This window comes from Amblyraja radiata, chromosome X (assembly GCF_010909765.2).
Source record: "Amblyraja radiata isolate CabotCenter1 chromosome X, sAmbRad1.1.pri, whole genome shotgun sequence".
Classification (NCBI taxonomy): domain Eukaryota; kingdom Metazoa; phylum Chordata; class Chondrichthyes; order Rajiformes; family Rajidae; genus Amblyraja; species Amblyraja radiata.
The window spans coordinates 3442968-3463937 of record NC_045999.1 but is presented as its reverse complement, the minus strand read 5'-3'; the positions used below and the strand labels follow the sequence as shown (position 1 = coordinate 3463937).

The 20970-nt window shown below is 47.7% G+C and overlaps 1 protein-coding gene across 1 annotated transcript; it reads left to right on the top strand.

The window, feature by feature from the left end:
* Positions 1 to 9397: 9397 nt before the first annotated feature.
* Positions 9398 to 10127, top strand: rpp25 (ribonuclease P and MRP subunit p25). Its single transcript, XM_033014875.1, has one exon. The coding sequence runs from the start codon at positions 9437 to 9439 to the stop codon at positions 10055 to 10057; it is 621 nt and encodes a 206-aa protein (XP_032870766.1). The 5' UTR covers positions 9398 to 9436; the 3' UTR covers positions 10058 to 10127.
* Positions 10128 to 20970: the final 10843 nt, after the last annotated feature.

Sequence of the window (20970 nt, the reverse complement as noted above, 5' to 3'; positions counted from 1 at the left end):
TATTTCTGCTACAAATCCATTACTCCCATTTCTATACTGACTACATCTCTGCCCCGCCCCCTCAATCTTGCATGGACATCATCCATGCAAGACTGGATAGACTCGGCTTGTACTCGCTAGAATTTAGAAGATTGAGGGGGGATCTGAGAGAAACTTACAAAATTCTTAAGGGGTTGGACAGGCTAGATGCAGGAAGATTGTTCCCGATGTTTAAGAAGGAACTGCAGATGCTGGAAAATCGAAGGTACACAAAAAAGCTGGAGAAACTCAGCGGGTGCAGCAGCACCTATGGAGCGAAGGAAATAGGCAACGTTTCGGGTCGAAACCCTGCAGGAAATAGGCAACGTTTCGGGTCGAAACCCGCAAGGGTTTCGGCCCGAAACGTTGTCTATTTCCTTCGCTCCATAGATGCTGCTGCACCCGCTGAGTTTCTCCAGATTGTTCCCGATGTTGGGGAAGTCCAGAACAAGGGGTCACACAGTTTAAGGATAAGGGGGAAGGAAGTCTTTTAGTACCGAGATGAGAAAAACATTTTTCACACAGAGAGTTGTGAATCTCTGGAATTCTCTGCCACAGAAGGTAGTTGAGGCCACAGTTCATTGGCTATATTTAAGAGGGAGTTAGATGTGGCCCTTGTGGCTAAAGGGATCAGGGGGTATGGAGAGAAGGCAGGTACAGGATACTGAGTTGGATGATCAGCCATGATCATATTGAATGGCGGTGCAGGCTCCTGAAGGGGCGAATGGCCTACTCCTGCACCTATTGTCTATGTTTCTATGTCTATGTAAGATTCTCGCCGTTTCTCCATCTCCACTGCATCTCCTCTCAGGATAATGCTTTCTCTCTCCCGTATATCTGAGATGTCCTCTTGCTTCAGATAATGTTTTTTCCCCCCTCCTCTCGCCCCACCGGCCTGCAGTTGTGTTTCCCCACTCCCCTTCGCTGCAGTTTTTGTTTCGTTTTGAGAGAGAGTTTAGAGATACAATGTGGATAAAGGCCCTTCGGCCCATCGGGTCCGCACTGACCAGCGATCACCCCGTAAACACGCACTATCCTACACACCAGGGACATTTTACAATTCTACTGGTGACAACTACGACAGCACCTACGTCAGGAGAAGTCAAGCTACGCTCATTGGCGTCAAACACGTTGAAAATCCAGCGGTGACCAGAAAGACGCTACGACTCTTTGGGCGACTGAGGGGACGACTCACGGCCATACAGGCGACACCCCGACCACCATGTGGCAACAGCCTAGTCGCCTAAAAAACCGCCTAAGTGGGACAGGCCCTTAATGATGTCAGGAAATCCTGCTCAATTTCAAGGGACTACCTCAGAGGAGGAGAAACTCGATGTGTAAATCTAACAGAATTGTTCGGTCAGAGGAGTAACAAGTTATTTGATGCATATGGTCAAGAGAGAGCTAGATGGAGCTCTTAAAGAGAGCTAAGTCAGGGGATATGGGGAGACGGCAGGAACGGGGTACTGATTGGGGATGATCAGCCATGATCACATTGCATGGTGGTGCTGGCTCGAAGGGCCGAATGGCCTACACCTGCACCTATTGTCTATTGCGTATAACGCATTTCAATCCACAATGCAATTGCCCATTGGTGAGCACACATTTTTACTTAAGCAGTGTGAAATCGAAAAGGACTGAATCATTTGGGCTTTAATTGCAATCATTTGTTCATTTACTCCGAGAGGAAGGAAAATCATTTTCCCCCCTCAATTTGTCTAATTCCATATGCTCAGCTGCAGTGAATAATTAGGTAGCATTTTCAAACGCTCATGCATTTTTCAAGAGTCCTAACAACTCTCACAACTGGAGACAATTTTTAAACAGTCACAGGCCAGGTGCTGACAACTAAAAAGCTTCATTGCATGAAAGAGGGAAGTGAGGCAGAACTGAAGAAGATTGCTGATATAATTGGACTTGGGTTGGAGATTTTAATTTGCTTTCTGGGGGATATTGTTCGTCAAAACAGTAGCTGAAATTAAGAAAGTTATTATCTCCACCCGTGGTCTGGTAGGCAAATGGCAAAAACGTTGTACGGTCTACGAGCAATTGGGTCGCGTAGTTTGTTCCAACTGGGACCATGTCTTTCCTATTTAGTGTAGATTTGATGTCTTCCTTCACAGTGGGAAACTTTGATTCCGCTGTGTGGGAATGTTTATGTTAAAGACTATCGTGTGTTGTGTTAGAGGGAGTACAGAGAAGGTTCACCAGACTGATTCCTGGGATGGCGGGACTTTCATATGAAGAAAGACTGGATAGAAACATAGAAACATAGAAAATAGGTGCAGGAGTAGGCCATTTCGGCACTTCGAGCCTGCACCGCCATTCAATATGATCATGGCTGATCATCCAACTCAGTATCCTGTACCTGCCTTCTCTCCATACCCACTGATCCCTTTAGCCACAAGGGTCACATCTAACTCCCTCTTAAATATAGCCAATGAACTGGCCTCAACTACCTTCTGTGGCAGAGAGTTCCACAGATTCACCACTCTGTGTGAAAAATGTTTCCTAAAAATGTTAAAGACCATTTTGTGTTGTGTTAGACTGATTCCTGGGATTGCAGGACTTTCATGTGAAGAAAGACTGGATAGACTCGGCTTGTACTCGCTAGAATTTAGAAGATTGAGGGGGGATCTTATAGAAACTTACAAAATTCCTAAGGGGTTGGACAGGCTAGATGCAGGAAGATTGTTCCCGATGTTGGGGAAGTCCAGAACAAGGGGTCACAGTTTGAGGATAAGGGGGAAGTCTTTTAGCACCGAGATGAGAAAAACATTTTTCACACAGAGAGTGGTGAATCTGTGGAATTCTCTGCCACAGAAGGTAGTTGAGGCCACAGTTCATTGGCTATATTTAAGAGGGAGTTAGATGTGGCCCTTGTGGCTAAAGGGATCAGGGGGTATGGGGAGAAGGCAGGTACAGGATACTGAGTTGGATGATCAGCCATGATCATATTGAATGGCGGTGCAGGCTCGAAGGGCCGAATGGCCTACTCCTGCACCTATTTTCTATGTTTCTATGTTTTTTAGGCGTATGGTGACCCCAAATTTCACTGTACCAATTAGTGCATGGGACACTAAATGTCTCTTGAATCTTGAAGATGGGGTAAAGATGTCCCATCTCTGGCCAGAGCCCTTTTCTCGCTCCATTTTCTTTCATGCCGGTGTTGGCGCCGAACGACTGACGAGGATGGACGTGTGGGGTGAGGACGTCGGTGCCGAGGGGAGGGACGGCGTGAGGGAGGGAGAGGAACAATGGACAATGGGGACCCAGCATCGGGGGGGGCAGGAGGTGTGGACCGCTGTGAGGGAAGGGAAAGGGGGGGGAAGAGCAAAGGGGGAACTGGCGCAGGGGGAAGGACGGATTTGTAACTTTGCACGCGCCCTTCATGGGCGAACTATCGCGTACCTTGACAAGGTGTGTCAGCAAAAAATTTCACTGTGACTGTGAATTTCACATGACAATAAGGTGCTCATTCATTATTCTTTACTCTTCTGTCACGATCTTGGCATCAGCCATATTGCACGGCTACAACCTTGCAATTTAGAAACATAGAAACTAGGTGCAGGAGTAGACCATTCGGCCCTTCGAGCCAGCACCGCCATTCAATGTGATCATGGCTGATCATCCACAATCAATAATCCGTGCCTGCCTTCTCCCCATATCCCTTGACTCCACTAGCCCCTAGAGCTCTATCTAACTCTCTCTTAAATCCATCCAGTGACTTGGCCTCCACTGCCCTCTGTGGCAGGAAATTCCACAAATTCACAACTCTCTGGGTGAAAACGTTTTTTCTCACCTCAGTCTTAAAATGGCCTCCCCTTTATTCTAAGACTGTGGCCCCTGGTTCTGGACTCGCCCAACATTGGGAACATTTTTCCTGCATCTAGCTTGTCCAGTCCTTTTATAATGTTATATGTTTCTATAAGATCCCCTCCTCATCCTTCTAAACTCCAGTGAATACAAGCCTAGTCTGATCAATCTTTCCTCATATGACACTCCCGCCATCCCAGGGATCAATCTCGTGAACCTACGCTGCACTTTTGGGCAAACCACAAAACGTTGGCGAATCTGGTTGTGACAATAAGCGAAACTAGACTGCAACATTGACCGAAGAAGAATAATGGTCATATTGTCACCTTAGTTTAGATTTGTTTAAGGGCCTGTCCCACTTGGCAATTTTTTCGGCGACTGCCGGCGACATTGACTGATGTATCAGGGTCGCCAAAAGATTTCGAACGTTTCAAAATCCAAAAAAAACCGTTGCGATACTTGAGGAGACGGCGCACGTCAATACGTCGTCACGCCGCGTCACGCTGCCTCACCGCCACGAATTTTTTGGTGACCTGATACGTCGGTCAACGATGCCGACAGTTGCCGAAAAAATCACCAGGTGGGACAAGCCATTTACTGTCACGTGTACCGAGGTACAGTGAAAAGCTTGTGCTGCACGCTAACCAGTCAGCGGAAAGACAATACATGATTACAATCGCTCCATTCACCAGTGTGTAGATACATGATAAGGGAATAATAGCCCTTTCCCACGGTACGAATTCATTCCAAGAGCTCTCCCGAGTTTTTCAAAAAATCAAACTCGTGGTAAGCACGGAGAATGAACGTAGCGGGTACGTCGGAGCTCGGGGACGTCTCTTAGTGCTAACGGCAGGTACTCGGGGAGACTCGCTAACGGATGGTAAGCACGGGAAGCCTCGTGAAGACTTTTCAACGTGATGAAAAATGTCCACGAGAGCCCCGAGTACCGACGAGCGGCCATTACCGTAAATCTCCGAGTTCGAATCAGGGCAAACTCGGGAGAGCTCTTGGAATGAACTCGTTCCATGGGACTGGGGTTTAAGGATAAGTGCAAGGTAAAGCCATCAAAGTCCAATCAAGGATAGTCCGCGGGTCACCAAAGAGGTGGATAGTAGTTCAGCACTGCTCTCTGGTTGTGGTAGGATGATTCAGTTGCCTGATATCAGCTGGGAAGAAACATGTCAGATGTACAATTGCCTTTCAGCCCCATCGTATTTAATTCACAATCTTCATCGGCATGAGCGGTTAATTGCAAGGCAGAAAACTGGAATACTTACACTTGCAAAATGCTGACAGCCCCGCTTTCTTTAATATCATGTTCTGTTCACCGGTAGTTCGGGATTACGCTTGAGGAGAATGAAAACTAACATTACCATCTCACAGAATGACAGCATAAACTGTTTGAGACCTGCAAGCAAATCCACTTTAAAGAAATGATTTATCTCTGTCAGAGAAAAGGCACCTCTTGAAGCCTACACTTCAGGTTTGAGCTGCAGCTTTGAATTAAGCCCCTAATGTTGCTGTAGATTTTCCAAGCACTGTTGGATTCTCTTCTTCCACAACTTGCGCTTAGAATTGTCAGGGTAAGCCCCGAGAATTGTAAATCCATAAGACATCGGAGTAGAACTAGACCATTGAGTCTGCTTCGCCATTTGATCATGGCTGATCTATCTCTCCCTCTCAACCCCATTCTCCTGCCTTCTCCCCATAACCTTTGACTCCCTTGACAATCATGAATCTATCAATCTCCGTCTTAAAAAGACCCAATGTCTTGGCCTCCACTGCCCACAGTGACAGTGAATTCATAAGTTCACAAATTCATCAGTCAGAGGAGCAAAATTAGGCCTTTCCCCACACTTGTGATAAATTGCATGATCACCATAAAAGGAGCACTGATGCTGAGCGTTGAACAGCTTCCACTTCCTTAAACATAATTGATTATATTTTGCACATGAGGAAATAGAACTGTGACGATTTGAAATGTGTGTGAGGCCTCGAGTTCTGTAAATAGCCACCTCAATTATTTGTAAAGTCATTGATGAGGAAGTTGCAGTAACAGTTATTTAACACATATCACCAGTGATGCAGCACTTTGTGCGGGAAAGCATTTATTGGCTAAAAATTGGCTCGAAATGGAAAGGAAACATTTTGAAACGTGAATATATAAATTAACAACCTTTCAGATGAGCTGAGGAAGGGGCTTGAAACATCACCCATCCATGTTGGGGGAGTCCAGAACCAGGGGCCACACACAGTTTAAGAATAAGGAGTAAGCCATTTAGAACGGAGCCGAGGAAACACTTTTTCTCACAGAGAGTGGTGAGTCTGTGGAATTCTCTGCCTCAGAGGGCGGTGGAGGCAGGTTCTCTGGATGCTTTCAAGAGAGAGCTAGATAGGGCTCTTAAAAATAGCGGAGTCAGGGGATATGGGGAGAAGGTAGGAACGGGGTACTGATTGGGGATGATCAGCCATGATCACATTGAATGGCGGTGCTGGCTCGAAGGGCCAAATGGCCTACTCCTGCACCTATTGTCTATTGTCTATTGAAACTTAAATATATGAATTAACAACCTTTCAGATGAGCTGAGGAAGGAGCTTGAAACGTCACCCATCCATGTCTGTTTGAATGGCAATAAAAGCCATTCTATTCTATTCGATTCGATTCTCCAGAGATGCTGCCTGAGCTGCTGAGTTACTCCAACACTTTGTGGCCTTTTGTGTATTAACTGGCAGCTGTAGTTTAGTTTAGTTTAGGTTAGGTTAGAAATACAGTGTGGAAACAGAACCCACCAAGTCCACACCAGGACCAAAGATCGCCCTGTAAACTAGTTCGATCCTACCGAAGCGAATTAACCTACAAACCTGCACGCCTTTGGAATGTGGGAGGAAACCGGAGGAAATCCATGCGGTCACGGGGAGAACGTTCAACTGCTCTTGCCATAGAGGGAGTACAGAGAAGGTTCACCAGACTGATTACTGGGATGGCAGGACTTTCATATGAAGAAAGACTGGATAGACTCGGCTTGTACTCGCTAGAATTTAGAAGATTGAGGGGGGATCTTATAGAAACTTACAAAATTCTTAAGGGGTTGGACAGGCTAGATGCAGGAAGATTGTTCCCGATGTTGGGGAAGTCCAGAACAAGGGGTCACAGTTTAAGGATAAGAGGGAAGTCTTTTAGGACCGAGATGAGAAAATCATTTTTTACACAGAGAGTGGTGAATCTGTGGAATTCTCTGTCACAGAAGGTAGTTGAGGCCACAGTTCATTGGCTATATTTAAGAGGGAGTTAGATGTGGCCCTTGTGGCTAAAGGGATCAGGGGGTATGGAGAGAAGGCAGGGATGGGATAGTGAGTTGGATGATCAGCCATGATCATATTGAATGGCGGTGCAGGCTCGAAGGGCCGAATGGCCTACTCCTGCACCTATTTTCTATGTTTCTATGTACAGGCAGTACCCGGATTCAGGATCATACCTGGGACTCTGGTTCCAAATAGTGTCTTGGGAAAAGCTTCAGTTCAGTTTAGTTTATTGTCACGTGTACCGAGGTACAGCAAAAAGCTTTTTGTTGCATGCTAACCAGTCAGCGGAAAGGCAAGGTAGACAAAAGTGCTGGGGAAACTCAGCGGGTGCGGCAGCATCGATGGAGCGAAGGAAATAGGCAACGTTTCGGGCCGAAATCCTTCTTTAGCAGAAAGACAATACAAGATTACAATCGGGCCATCTTCAGTGTATGGATACATGATAAGGGAATAGCGTTTAGTGCAAGGTAAAGCCAGCAAAGCCCGATCAAGGATAGTCCGAGGGTCACCAAAGAGGTGGATAGTAGTTCAAGGATCTGTTCATCTGGGCTAGGGACTGTACGTCTGGCTCTAGATTACTCCAGTTACACTGCGCCGTTGGGAATAATCGCACTACAGCTTAGTTGTGGGTGTCATTGGGAAAAACGGTGGCGGAGGTGGGGTGGTCAATGAAGCTGAGTCTGGTGCTGAAGGGGTTAAATGGTGGGTGCATTCATTCGCATTGGAGTGAGTGGCTGTGGGAGTTTGAAGCCCTTGGAGAGGGGAGAGAGGAGGGGGAGAGAGGAGGAGAGAGGAGGGAGAGAGGAGGGGGGAGAGGGGAGGGGGAGAGAGGAGAGGGGAGAGGGGAGGGGGGAGAGAGAAGGGAGGAGAGGGGAGGGGGAGAGGGGGGAGAGAGCGAGGGGAGAGAGAGAAGGGGGGGAGAGGGGACAGGGGAGAGAGGGGACGGGGGAGAGAGGAGGGGGAAGCAGGGGGGGGAGAGAGGGGGGGGGGGAGAGAGGAGGGGGAGAGAGGAGGGGGGAGAGAGGGGGAGAGGAGCGAGGGGGAGAGAGGAGGGGGAGAGAGGAGGGCGGAGAGGGAGGGGGGAGAGGGGAGGGGAGAGAGGAGGGTGAGAGAGGAGGGAGGAAGGGGAGGGAGGAGAGGGAGGGAGGAGAGGGAGAGGATAGGAGGGGAGGAGGGGAGGGGGGAGAGGGGAGGTGAGAGAGGACGGGCGGGAGGCGAGAGGAGGGGGAGAGAGGAGGGGGAGAGGGGGAGGGGGGAGAGGGGTGGGGGAGAGAGAAGGGAGGAGAGGGGGAGAGGAGAGGGGAGAGGGGAGAGAGGAGGGGGGAGAGAGGAGGGGAGGAGGGAGAGGGGAGGAGGGAGAGGGGAGGAGGGAGAGAGAAGGGAGGAGAGGAGGGGGAGAGAGGAGGGGGAGAGGGGAGAGGGGGGAGAGAGGAGAGAGGAGGGGAGAGGGGAGAGGGGGGAGAGGGGAGAGAGAAGGGGGGGGGGGAGAGGAGGGGGAGGAGAGAGGGAAGCGACAACAGCGATTGATTCGCAGTTCCTTGCCTCTGCGCTATGGGGAGAGAGTGAGAGAGAGCGAGAGGGAGAGAGAGAGAGACGCAAGCAGAGTCCACGACCAAACCAGAGGAGAGGAGCGACTCGGAGCAAGAGGCCGGGTGAGGCAACACTCCCTGTGTCCCTGGAGAGAGGCCGGGGAGTCCAGCGTGGCCAAGGCTCGCCGGGCGAGTGCCAAGGCGTAGAGAGAGAGAGAGAGACCAGGGGCGAGTCGAGGATAGATCTGCAGGGTTAAAGGAGGAAACCTTCGCCTTCCCAAATTTGTTCAATCAATTCCTGCAAAACTTCATCCCACGGGCACGTCGGCGAGGAGAGAGATGGGGACCCTTTGTGAAGACCTCTGACGGGAGTGGAGGAGGAGGTAGTGTTTTTTTGTCCCATGCCAGCCTGAAGAAGGGTCTCTCTGACCCGTTCCTTCTCCCCAGAGATGATGCTGCCTGTCCCACTGAGTTAACCAGTCGCCCGTTCCTTCTCCCCAGAGATGGTGCTGCCTGTCCCACTGAGTTAACCAGTCGCCCGTCCCTTCTCCCCAGAGATGGTGCTGCCTGTCCCACTGAGTTAACCAGTCGCCCGTTCCTTCTCCCCAGAGCTGATGCTGCCTGTCCCACTGAGTTAACCAGTCGCCCGTTCCCTTCTCTCCAGAGATGATGCTGCCTGTCCCACTGAGCTAACAACTCCAGCTCTGTGCGTGTGTCTGGCGTCTGCAGCTCGGTTCCCTTTCCCCCATCTACACTCCACACACACACACATGGAGAATTACGCCAAGGTCCGCGGGAGTGAGGAGGAAAGCCAGCTGCCCTTCCACGACCTGCCGCTCAACGTGGTGGAGATGAGGGTGAAGGAAGGCAGCAAGATCAGGAATCTGATGGGCTTCGCCATCGGCAGGATGGAGCTGCTCGCCACCCGCCAGATAGTCTTCACCGGCTCGGGCCGAGCGGTCACCAAGACTATCACCTGCGTGGAGATCATGAAACGGCGGATCGGTGGGCTTCACCAGATCACCAGACTGCGCTACAAAAGCCTGCGGGAGACGTGGAGGCGGCAGCAGTTACAAGATGCTGAAGGTGCTGATGCTGCTGCCCACAACTTCACTCTGCTGAAAAACGTCCCCTCAATCTGCATCCTCTTGTCCAAGGAGCCCCTGGACCCGAGTGACAGCGGCTACCAGGCCCCCGACTCCGGCCACGGGCTCTGGCCCGGACACCGAGATGGACAGGGGGGCGAGGAGGGGTCCACCTCGGCTGCTAGAGGCACCAAGCGCCCACTCTGCTGCGGGCAGGGGCACGAAATGGTGGCTAAAGTCACCAGGGAAGAACATCCGATGGACCCAGCTTGTAACTACACTGACCCACGGAACTGCCAGCAGTAACTCGCTGTAAGCATCACATCACTGTCACATAATAGAACTTTATACAAGTTTGTGAACATTAAACACACAAATATGCAATATCAAGTCTGTGTTGGTGTGTCTGTATTTTAGTGTAACAGTGTGTGTGTGTGTTAATATGTGTAAGTGTGTGTGTTAGTGTGTGTGTGTGTGTTAGTGTGTGTTAATATGTGTAAGTGTGTGTGTGTGTGTTAATGTGTGTGTGTGTTAGTGTGTGTTAATATGTGTAAGCATGTGTGTGTTAATGTGTGTGTGTGTTTCAGTATGTTTGTGTGTTCATGAGTGTGAGTGTGTGTTAATGTGTGTGTGTGTGTGTTAGTGCGTGTGTGTTAATGTGTGTGTGTTTCAGTGTGCTAGTGTGTTCATTAGTGTGTGTGTGCGTGTGTGTTAATGTGTGGGTGTGTATGTGTGTGTGTGTGTGTGTGCTACTGTGTGCGTTTCAGTGTGTTTGTGTGTTCATGAGTGTGTGTGTCTGTGGGTGTGTTAGTGTATGTGTGTGTATGTGAGTGCGTGTTAGTGTATATATGTGTTAATGTGTGTTAGTGTATATGTGTGTTAATGTGTGTGTTAGTGTGTGTGTGTGTGTTAACGTGTGTTTGAGTGTTCAAGAGTGTGTGAGTGTGTGTCTGTGTGTGTTAGTGCATGTGTGTACGTGAGTGTGTGTTAGTGTATATGTGTGTTAGTGTGTGTGTGTTAACGTGTGTTTGGGTGTTCAAGAGTGTGTGTGTGTGTGAGTGTGTTAATGTGTGTGTGTTTAAATGTGTGTGCTTGTGTGTGTGTATGTTTGTGTGTATTTGCTCAAGTGTGTACGTGTGTGTATATGTTATGTGTCTATCTTTGTGTGTGTGTGTGTTATAGTGACAATATACATTTACTTTAGCGAAACACAAGGTGCTGGAGTAACTCAGCGGGTCAGGCAGCATCTGTGGGGCGAATGGAGAGGACATGTTTGGGGTCGGGACTCTTCTTCAGAATGACTCTGTCCCGAATAGTTGTTCTGCCTATTCCCTTCACAGACGCTGCCTGACTGGGTGAGTTCCTCCAGCACTTTGTGTTTTCCTCTAGTTTCCAGCACCTGCAGTTCTTTGTGTCTCCAGAAATGGTCATGTTGCGGCTGGTTTGTCTTTGGGGTCGGTTCAGCGGGCCAGATAAAAAGCAGAGAACACTGTTCAAGGTAAAAAAAAAATATGCGCCATGTAAAAATACTCCTTAAGTGACTTCTCCTGTAGCAAAGAAAATGCTGGAGGAACTCAGAGGGCCAGGCAGCATCTGTGGAGGGAATGGACAGATGATGTTTTGGGTTAGGGCCCTTCTTCCATCCACAGATGCTGCCTGACCCGCTGAGTTCCTCCAGCACTTTGTCTTCTACTCAAGATTCCAGCCTCTGCAGTTCCTTGTGCCCCCATTTACTTTCGGGTTGGGGTATGTGTAGGTGAGTAATGTCCTTCCACAAAAGGCCGGGAATACTTGTCGACCGACACAAAATGCTGGAGTAACTCAGAGGGACAGGCAGTATCTCTCCTCCCCCCTCCCCTCTCATCTCCTTTCCCCTCCCCTTCCACTCCTCTCCCCTCTCCCCTCCCCCTTCCCTCTCTCCTCCCCTCTCCCCCCGCTCCTTCCTTCTCCTCCATCCTCTCCCCTCCCCCTGCCATCTCCCCTCTCATCTTTCCCCTTCCCCTGACCTTTCCTCTTCAACAAATTAATGAATGAAATATGCAATAAGACAGATCAGAGTATGGTGTCTAAGAGCCAAGGGTTTTAACTTGCCGTTTGTACCGGAAAGGGGACGATTAGATTCCTGCTTGCCGCAGCTCAACAGGCTGGCAAACACTGCCATACACAATTTATCATAATTAATAATACACTAATGGTAATTCTAGACAACCATAATAAGTGTAAAAACGAACTCTGTAGTGTAATCAAAGGCAGATTCCAGAGAAGATCATGGCTGCTGAGGTTGGCCTTGTGCACCCTTCAAGAGCCCAAGGGATGAAGCTGTGCTTGAACCTGGTGGTCAAATGTTCCAGGCGCAGAATTCGCTCCATCGAGTCCACTCCGCCATTCAATCATGGCTAAATCTATCTTTCCCCTCTCAACCCCATTCTCCTGCCTTCTCCCCATAACCCCTGACACCCGTACCAATCACAAATCTGTCAATCTCCACCTTATGATAAGTTGCATCCCAGAGTACTTAATAAGTATGGCCTACTCCTGCACCTATTTTCTATGTTTAAAAATATTCCATTGACTTGGCCTCCACAGCCATCTTGTTGCAATGAAATCCACAGATTCACCACCCTCTGACTAAAGAAATTCCTCCTCGTCTCCTTCTTAAAGGTACATCCTTTTATTCTGAGACCGTGCCCTTTGTTCCTGGACTCTCCCACTAGTGGACACATCCTCTCCACATTCATTCTATCCAGGCCTTTCACTGTTCACTTTGTGTTTGACAAGGAAGTTATATTGATGCAACTTTGTAATTCAAGCTGGACAAATAACACAGGTACACAAAAATGCTGGAGAAACTCCCGAAACGTTGCCTATTTCCTTCGCTCCATAGATACTGCTGCACCTGCTTGAGTTTCTCCAGCATTTTTGTCTACCTTCGATTTTCCAGCATCTGCAGTTCCTTCTTAGACAAATAATACTGGATTTGTATAGAAACCTTCCAATAAGCCATAAAGTAAAACCTACCTCCTGGTTTCAGTTTCAGCTCAGTTTATTGTCACGTGTACCGAGGTACAGTGAAAAGCTTTTAGTGTTCAATAATGTTTTAGTGCCCGTATCTGAAAGTGCAATATTCAAGAGTCAAGAGTGTTTTAATGTCATGTGTCCCAGATAGAACAATGAAATTCTTACTTGCTGCAGCACAACAGAATATGTAAACATAGAAAATAGGTGCAGGAGTAGGCCATTCGGCCCTTCGAGCCTGCACCGGCATTCAATATGATCATGGCTGATCATCCAACTCAGTATCCTGTACCTGCCTTCTCTCCATACCCCCTGATCCCTTTAGCCACATCTAACTCCCTCTTAAATATAGCCAATGAACTGTGGCCTCAACTACCTTCTGTGGCAGAGAATTCCACAGATTCACCGCTCTCTGTGTGAAAAATGTTTTTCTCATCTCGGTCCTAAAAGATTTCCCCCTTATCCTTAAACTGTGACCCCTTGTCCTGGACTTCCCCAACATCGGGAACAATCTTCCTGCATCTAGCCTGCCCAACCCTTTAAGAATTTTGTAAGTTAAATCCTTAAGTTTATCCTTCTTGTAACCGCATTTGGCCAGGCAAGCAGATGCACACATCTGTATTCCCATCTGCTCACAACTGGAGAAGGGCAGGGTGTCTGTGTATGAGGTCAGCGTGTTTGTGCGTTCTTTTATGCATTCACCGGATGAGGCAGTCCCTGACAAGGTCAGCTTTTGTTGTCGAAAGCTAATTGCCCTTGAATTGAGGGGCCATTAAGAATCAATTACGTTGGCTAGCTTGAAGTCATGTTCCGGGCAAGGATGGTAGATTCCTTTCCCCGAAGGGCACTAGTGAACCATAAGGCTTCTTATAACAACCCTATAATTCCAGATTCGCCATTAGCGACACCAGCTTTTTTTTTTTTTTAATATTTATTTTATTAGAAGCAATTGTACAAGGCGAAAGTAATCGACATAACAATTATATAATTTTCATACTGCTTCAGTTTTAACATTTTATTAACTAATAACTAAATCGGAAAAAAGAAAAATGAAAAGAAAGGAAAGGAAGAAAAGAAAAAGAAAGAATTTCGAAAAAGACACGAAAGATAAAAAAGAAAAACCCCAGAGTTAACGAAAAAGTGAAAAAAGCGGAGATATATCCCACTGCCCTTCCCTACGCCCGCTCACCCGATCCTAGCGTCGGTTTTGAGTTTGTGTTGTTGAAGAAATTCAATGAAAGGAGACCATATTTTGGAAAATTGGTCTGATTTATCGGACAAAACAAGCCTTATTTTTTTCTAGATGTAGTGTCTCGGTCATTTCTGTGATCCACATCTTCACTGTAGGGACTGTTGTCTTTTTCCAGAATTTAAGTCTAAGTTTTTTCGCAGTTATTAAACCATAGTCAAGAAAGCGTCTTTGAGATATCGTTAAATTAGGGCAATCCTAATTCCTCTGACATTCCTAATATTATTAATTTTGAATCTGACTCCAATTGAATTTTGAGTGTTTTAGAAATGATATTGAATGACCAGCTTTTTAATTCCATATTGATTTGATTGACGATCTAAGTTCTCTCAGCCTCTCTCGTGGGATTCGAACCCTTGCCTGTGGATGGTGAGAGTGGCTATCTGCATTCAAGCCCTGTAACATACCACCATGCCATCATATCCTCAGTAGGGGGAAGGGGAGTTGAGCAGCATGGAGCTCCCGAGTCGGCCTCTCCTTACCGGAGTCCGCGGCTTTCACGGTGTTGAAGTCCCCAGGCCCGGCGGTCGGAGCCCTTTCACTGGTGATCCTCGGCAAAGGATCACAGGCTCCGCGATGGTAATTCTACACCGCGCCCGTGGCTTGAAGCTCCGGGACGATCTCCAGGAAAGGCCGCACCACGTTGGAGGCCGCGGGGGAGACAGAGATGCGACACGGAGAAAAATCGCATCTCCGTCGAGGTAAGTGACTGGAAAAAGTTTCCCCCGATCTCCCCCCACCCCCACCCCCCCCCCGCCATCACCCCCCACATAAAACATTCCAAGAAACATTGAAACATACATTTAGGACATACTTAAAATAATAAAAACAGGAGGGACGAGTCTGAAGAAGGGTTTCGACCCGAAACATTGCCTATTTCCTTCGCTCCATAGATGCTGCTGCACCCGCTGAGTTTCTCCAGCAGTTTTGTGTACCGGACGAGACAGACTGTTGGCGAGGCGGCCATTACGGTAACCACCCAGTTGTTAAACCTTAAACCTATGTCCCCTGGTCCTCGATTCCCCTACTCTGGGCAAGAGACCCTGTGCATCTACCCAATCTATTCCTCTCATGATTTTATACACTCCTGTTGATGACAATGGGTGTTGGGGTTTGTCCACGTTGCAATGGCGATCGGTGCAGTGCAGCACATCCAGATAAGCAAATCTGGGCTAACCAGTGATCCCCCGTTTACACTAGTCCTATCCCACTCTCCCATCCACTCCCTGCACGCGAGGAGCAATTTACAGAGGGCCAATTAACCTACAAACCCACACGTCTTTGGAATAAGGGAGGAAACCGGAGCGCCCGGAAGAAACCCACGCAGCCACAGGGAGAACGTGCAAACTCCACACAGGTCAGGATCGTGTCTCGGGTCTCTGGCACTGCGAGTGTAAAGGCGTGTGGCAGTGTGAGGGCATTTTAGACCCCGGGCTGATGTGGAATTAATGTGAGCGAGTTCTACAGTGTTTTGTGCCGCACTTTGGGAAAGATAGTGGGAATAAGCAGAGCGCTGGAGAGGGAATGATGAATTAATATTAGATTAAAGGGAGCTTAGATAAGTGTGGCGCAAAAGAAACAAGGCACGTTGAGCTGCTGGTGAAGACGGGAGATAAAGGAAATACTATCATCGAGTTGTGGTTGGCTGGGGATTTATAGCAAGCCTGTTGCAGAAATGACAATACCCTTTCTCAAGTCACAATGATTAATCTCCTTTGACAACGCACGGCAAAATCTCAAAACCGCTTCGAAGGAGCACAAATCATTACTCTTGTCCAAATCCGTATTAGCTCAAATTCATCCCGATTACTACGCGCTCTTGCCAGCATCATTTCTGCCTTTGCGATAAGACGGAATTAAATTATTCATGCAAAAGTTGCCAGGGGTTCGACGTGAGTGAAGTCAGGGGTTTCAAGCTGTGTGCCAATCATCTTATGCGTTTGACAGTCAAATTAGCTTCACAAGCTAAAACCATGGCAGCATGTCACATCTGAATGCAATTCAATTATTTGATAGCTTAATTAAACATGATAAAGATTAAGGAATATCCTACGACTCTGCTTACTTTGGGTGCTACACAGTGAATCTGTCAACTGCAGTCGTGGTTCCTCTACAGCCTAGCATTTAGAGATACAGCGCGGGGAACGGGCTCTTCAGCCCACCGATTCTGCACCGACCAGCCATCCCCGCGCATTCACACGATCCTACACTCTCAAGGGACAATTTACGCTTATACCAAGCCAATTAACCTACAAACCTGTTCAAGAAGAAACTGCAGATGCTGGAGACTCAGCACCCGCTGAGTTTCTCCAGCAATTTTGTCTAACCTACAAACCTGTACGTCTTTGGAGTGTGGGAGGAAACCGTAGATCTCAGAGAAAGCCCATGCAGGTCACGGGGAGAACGTACACACTCCACACAGATAGGACCCGTAGTCAGGATAGACACAAAATGTTGGATTAACTCAGCGGGACAGGTATCCTTCTCTCCAGAGATGCTGCCTGTCCCACTGAGTTACTCCAGCATTTTGTGCCTATCGTCAAATAAACCAGCATCTGCAGTTCTTTTCTACCTGTGGGCAGGATCGAACCAGGTTTCTGGCGCTGTAAGGCAGTAACTCTGCCACTGCACTGAAGGTGGAGATATATTTTTACTTTTAAGCTGCAGATTGTCAAAGTGAGTCAGCGCTATAATTTGTTTTTCAGGATACGTTGGAAACTGCTTTCCCCTGAAGAGCTTTGATAATCTCTGTGGAAGGACCAGAGCAAATCAGTACACAAATGGCACATCCATCTCTTTCACTCCCTGAGGCTCGGGTAATAACACAGTTTAGGAGATTTTCGGCAATGGTTAGTTTTCAACTAAGGGCTATCTCTCCAGATCGCAGAAATATGAGCAGCTGTTGAGTTAATTCAGCTCCTGACACCCTCCAACCCAGTGCAGCCGCCAGGACCAAGGGCATTGATAGCCAAGTTAAGACTCACATTTTTAACAGCTTTGGACTTGAACTTCAGGTATACGATAGTGGCGTTTTTACGAGGCTTTTAGATAAGGCACACTTCTCCGTGGATTGTCACATTGTCGTGGTCCTGAGATCCTGAGAGCGATGCCGTCTGGAGCTATGATCCTGGTAGGGCCACCCATGGCGGTAAGGTCGAGGGGGAGGTCTCTGACAAAGAGCAATCCAACCAAGACCTCAACGGTCCCCGCACACTAACACTATCCAACACACGCTGGGGCGAATTTTCTTTTTTTTAACCAAAGCCAAATAACCTATAAACCTGTGGAGCGAAGGAACAGGTGACGTTTCGGGTCGAGACCCTTCTTCAGACTGACGAAGGGTCTCGACCCAAAACGTCACCTATTCCTTCGCTCCATAGATACTGCCTCACCCGCTGAGTTTCTCCAGCATTTTTGTCTACCTTCGATTTTTCCAGCATCTGCAGTTCTTTCATAACCTTAAAAACCTGTACGCCTTTGGAGTGTGGGAGGAATCCGGAGCACCCGGAGAAAACACTTTTTCAGGGAAACGAATGACGTAGAAGGTACATGGAAGATATACAATTAGCAACGATGATCATGGAGAGGTGGAGCCCACAATGGTCCATTGTTGGCTGTGGGGGTGGGTGATAATGAGTTAATATAGACGGTGAAACTCAACAGGATGGCAGTGAAACCAGTAGTTCGGCGAGGCTGGGGGAGGGACGGAGAGAGAGGGGATGAAAGGGTTACTTGAAGTTCGAGAAATCAATATTCTTACCCACATCTAGTGTTTAACAATTATTGTAGCTGCCACTGGCTTTAGCAATGCACCAAGACGTTAACAAACTGTGCACATTTCCACTGCAGTCTGCATCCTTTCCTTTGCTGTTTATTCAGTCAGGGAAGTTCAGGGGACAATAGACAACAGACATTAGACAATAGGTGCAGGAGAAGGCCATTTGGCCCTTCGAGCCAGCACCGCCATTCAATGTAATCATGGCTGATCATCCACAATCAGTACCCCGTTCCTGCCTTCTCCCCATATCCCCTGACTCCGCTATTTTTAAGAGCCCTATCTAGCTCTCTCTTGAAAGCATCCAGGGAACCAGTCTCCACCACCCTCTGAGGCAGAGAATTCCACAGACTCACAACTCTCTGTGTGAAAAAATGTTTCCTCGTCTCCGTTCTAAATGGCTTACTCCTTATTCTTAAAATGTGGCCCCTGGTTCTGGACTCCCCCAACATCGGGAACATGTTTCCTGCCTCTAGCGTGTCCAAGCCCTTAACAATCTTTTGCAGTCCAACAGTTTGGATCTGTTTAAAATAATACTCAAGATGAATTTTACGCAAATAGAATTAGCTATAGGGTGTGGCAAGAGGAGGCTAAAATGCTGCATGGCTTAAATATGATAGAGATACGAGATCGACCTAAAATGCTGGAGTAACTCAGCAGGACAGGCAGCATCTCTCGAGATAAGGAATGGGTGGCATTTCAGGTCGAGACCCTTCTTCAGTATTCCTGGAGTCACGCAGAATGGCCTCATGTTTCCAGACTCTTGTTGTGACCATTTATACCAAAGAGCATTTTGTGTCCCGCTTTGGTATAAACCAGCCACTGTAGATCCTTCCTACACATTTGGCAAATCTGCTTGTCCTCATTCATCTGCTTTGGATGTAGACAAAAGTGCTGGAGAAACTCAGCGGGTGCAGCAGCACCTATAGAGCGAAGAAAAATAGTCAGATTGAAGAAGGGTTTCGGCCCGAAACGTTGCCTATTTCCTTCGCTCCATAGATGCTGCTGCACCCGCTGAGTTTCTCCAGCATTTTTGTCTACCTTCGATTTTCCAACATCTGCAGTTTCTTCTTAAACGATCTGCTTTGGATGGTTGCTGTCTCTGGAGAGAAAGAATATGTGACGTTTCGGGTCGAGACCCTTCTTCAGGCTGAGAGTCAGGGGAGAGGGAGACACAGATAAGGATATAGTGCGTGAAAACAAGAGTAAGTAAGTAAGTAAGTTTATTGGCCAAGTATTCACATACAAGTAATTTGCCTTGGTGCTCCGCCCACGTAACAACATGACATACAGTGACTCAGAAAACACTAAACATTAATAATAATAAAACACTGATGATAAAACACCATTGATCAAGCATGTGAACCAACAAAATAGCAGATCAAAGGGAGGCTGCAGATTTTTGGCTGTTGAGTAGAGCAACTACTCATGGATAAAAACAGTTTTTATGTCTGGCTGTGGCAGCTTTGACAGTCCGGAGTCGCCTTCCAGAGGGAAGTGATTCAAAGGGTTTGTGGCCAGGGTGAGAGGAGGAAAATGTAGACTAGATCATTGTTAGCTGGGAGAAGGTGACAACAAAGCAAACAGAGATAAAATGTAGTCGGGGACTGTTAGACTGGTCGGAGAACTGGGAAGAGGAGGAGGGATGGAGAGAGAAGAACAGCAAGGTTTACTTGAAGATAAAATAAGTCAATGTTCATACCGCTGGGGTGTAAGCTGCCCAAGCGAGATATGAGGTGCTGTTCCTCCAATTTGCAGTGGACCTCACTAGGACAGTGGAGGAGGCCCAGGACAGAAAGGTCGGTGTGGGAACGGGAGGGAGGTTAAACTGTTTGGCAACTGGTGCAACACCGAGACTGCTGGAGGAACTCAGCGGGTCGGGCAGCATTTCTGGTTGGGGACCCTTCTTCAGATGCAACAGGCATGTTTAGAGTCCGGAATTCACTGGGATATGGAAGGATGAGAGGGTATAATATGGAAGCATATACAAATTCTTAAAGGATTGGACAGGCTAGTTGCAGGAAAAATGTTGGGGGAGTCCAGAACCAGGGGTCACAGTGTAAGAATAAGGGGTAGGCCATTTAGGACTGAGACGAGGAAAAACATTTTCACCAAGAGAGTTGTGAATCTGTGGAATTCTCTGCCACAGAAGGCAGTGTAGGATAATTCACTGGATGTTTTCGAGAGAGAGTTAGATTTAGCTCTTAGGGCTAACGGAATCAAGGGATATGGGGAAACAGCAGGAACGGGGTACTGATTTTGGATGATCAGCCATGATCATATTGGATGATGATGCTGGTTCGAAGGGCCAAATGGCCTACTCATGCATCTATTTTCTATGTTTCTATGACCCTTCTTCAGGGTAATTCCCGCATCTGCCGTTTCTTGTGTCTCGTAAGTTGGTTGCAAACGCCTTGTAATCTAATGAAATCAGCCCCACAGGGCTATTGGATCAAAGAAGTATTGGCAGACAGCTCGTAACAAGAACAATTATAATTTCTATCTCCCTCTCCCCTGAGAAGGACAAAAAGTATTTTACTCCATTTTTAATGGCTCAGTAATGAAACCATAGATCTGTTTTGCTCGTAAACCCGCAATTTCCAAAGTTCAATACTTGTACAGGGTAAAAAGTGACAAGCATTCATTAAAAGGCAATTTTCAGCCTATAACAAATCTAATCAGATCAATGATCAGTCTTCTCCAAGTACCGAAAAGGCTTTGGACTCCAAACTACTATGAATTATTCATTCACTTATCAAGAGAATAACCTAGCAACATAGCAATAGACTTTCTAGTCAATTTTTGTCGTGATCTTCTGGTCAATTAACTTGGGATTTGAAACCAAGGGCAGTAGAGTGTGAATGTGGGTACTTTTTGTAGATGAAACACTGTCTGAAGAAAGGTCTCAACCCGAAACATCACCCATTTCCTCCTTCCAGAGATGCTGCCTGTACCGATGAGTTAAGGGCCTGTCCCACGAGCATGCGACTGCACGCGGCAAGCGCGACTAAACCGGAAGCGGGGGCCGCGAGGTGGTCGAGTGAGTGACGTGAATTTTGAGCGAAGTCCGCGTGAAGTACGGCGTCAAGACGCTGCGTCCGGCGTCGAGACGCTGCGCACGCCCGTCGAGGCGATGCGTATGGCCTCAATGTGGCTGCGGGCCGGCAGGGTCAGTTTTTC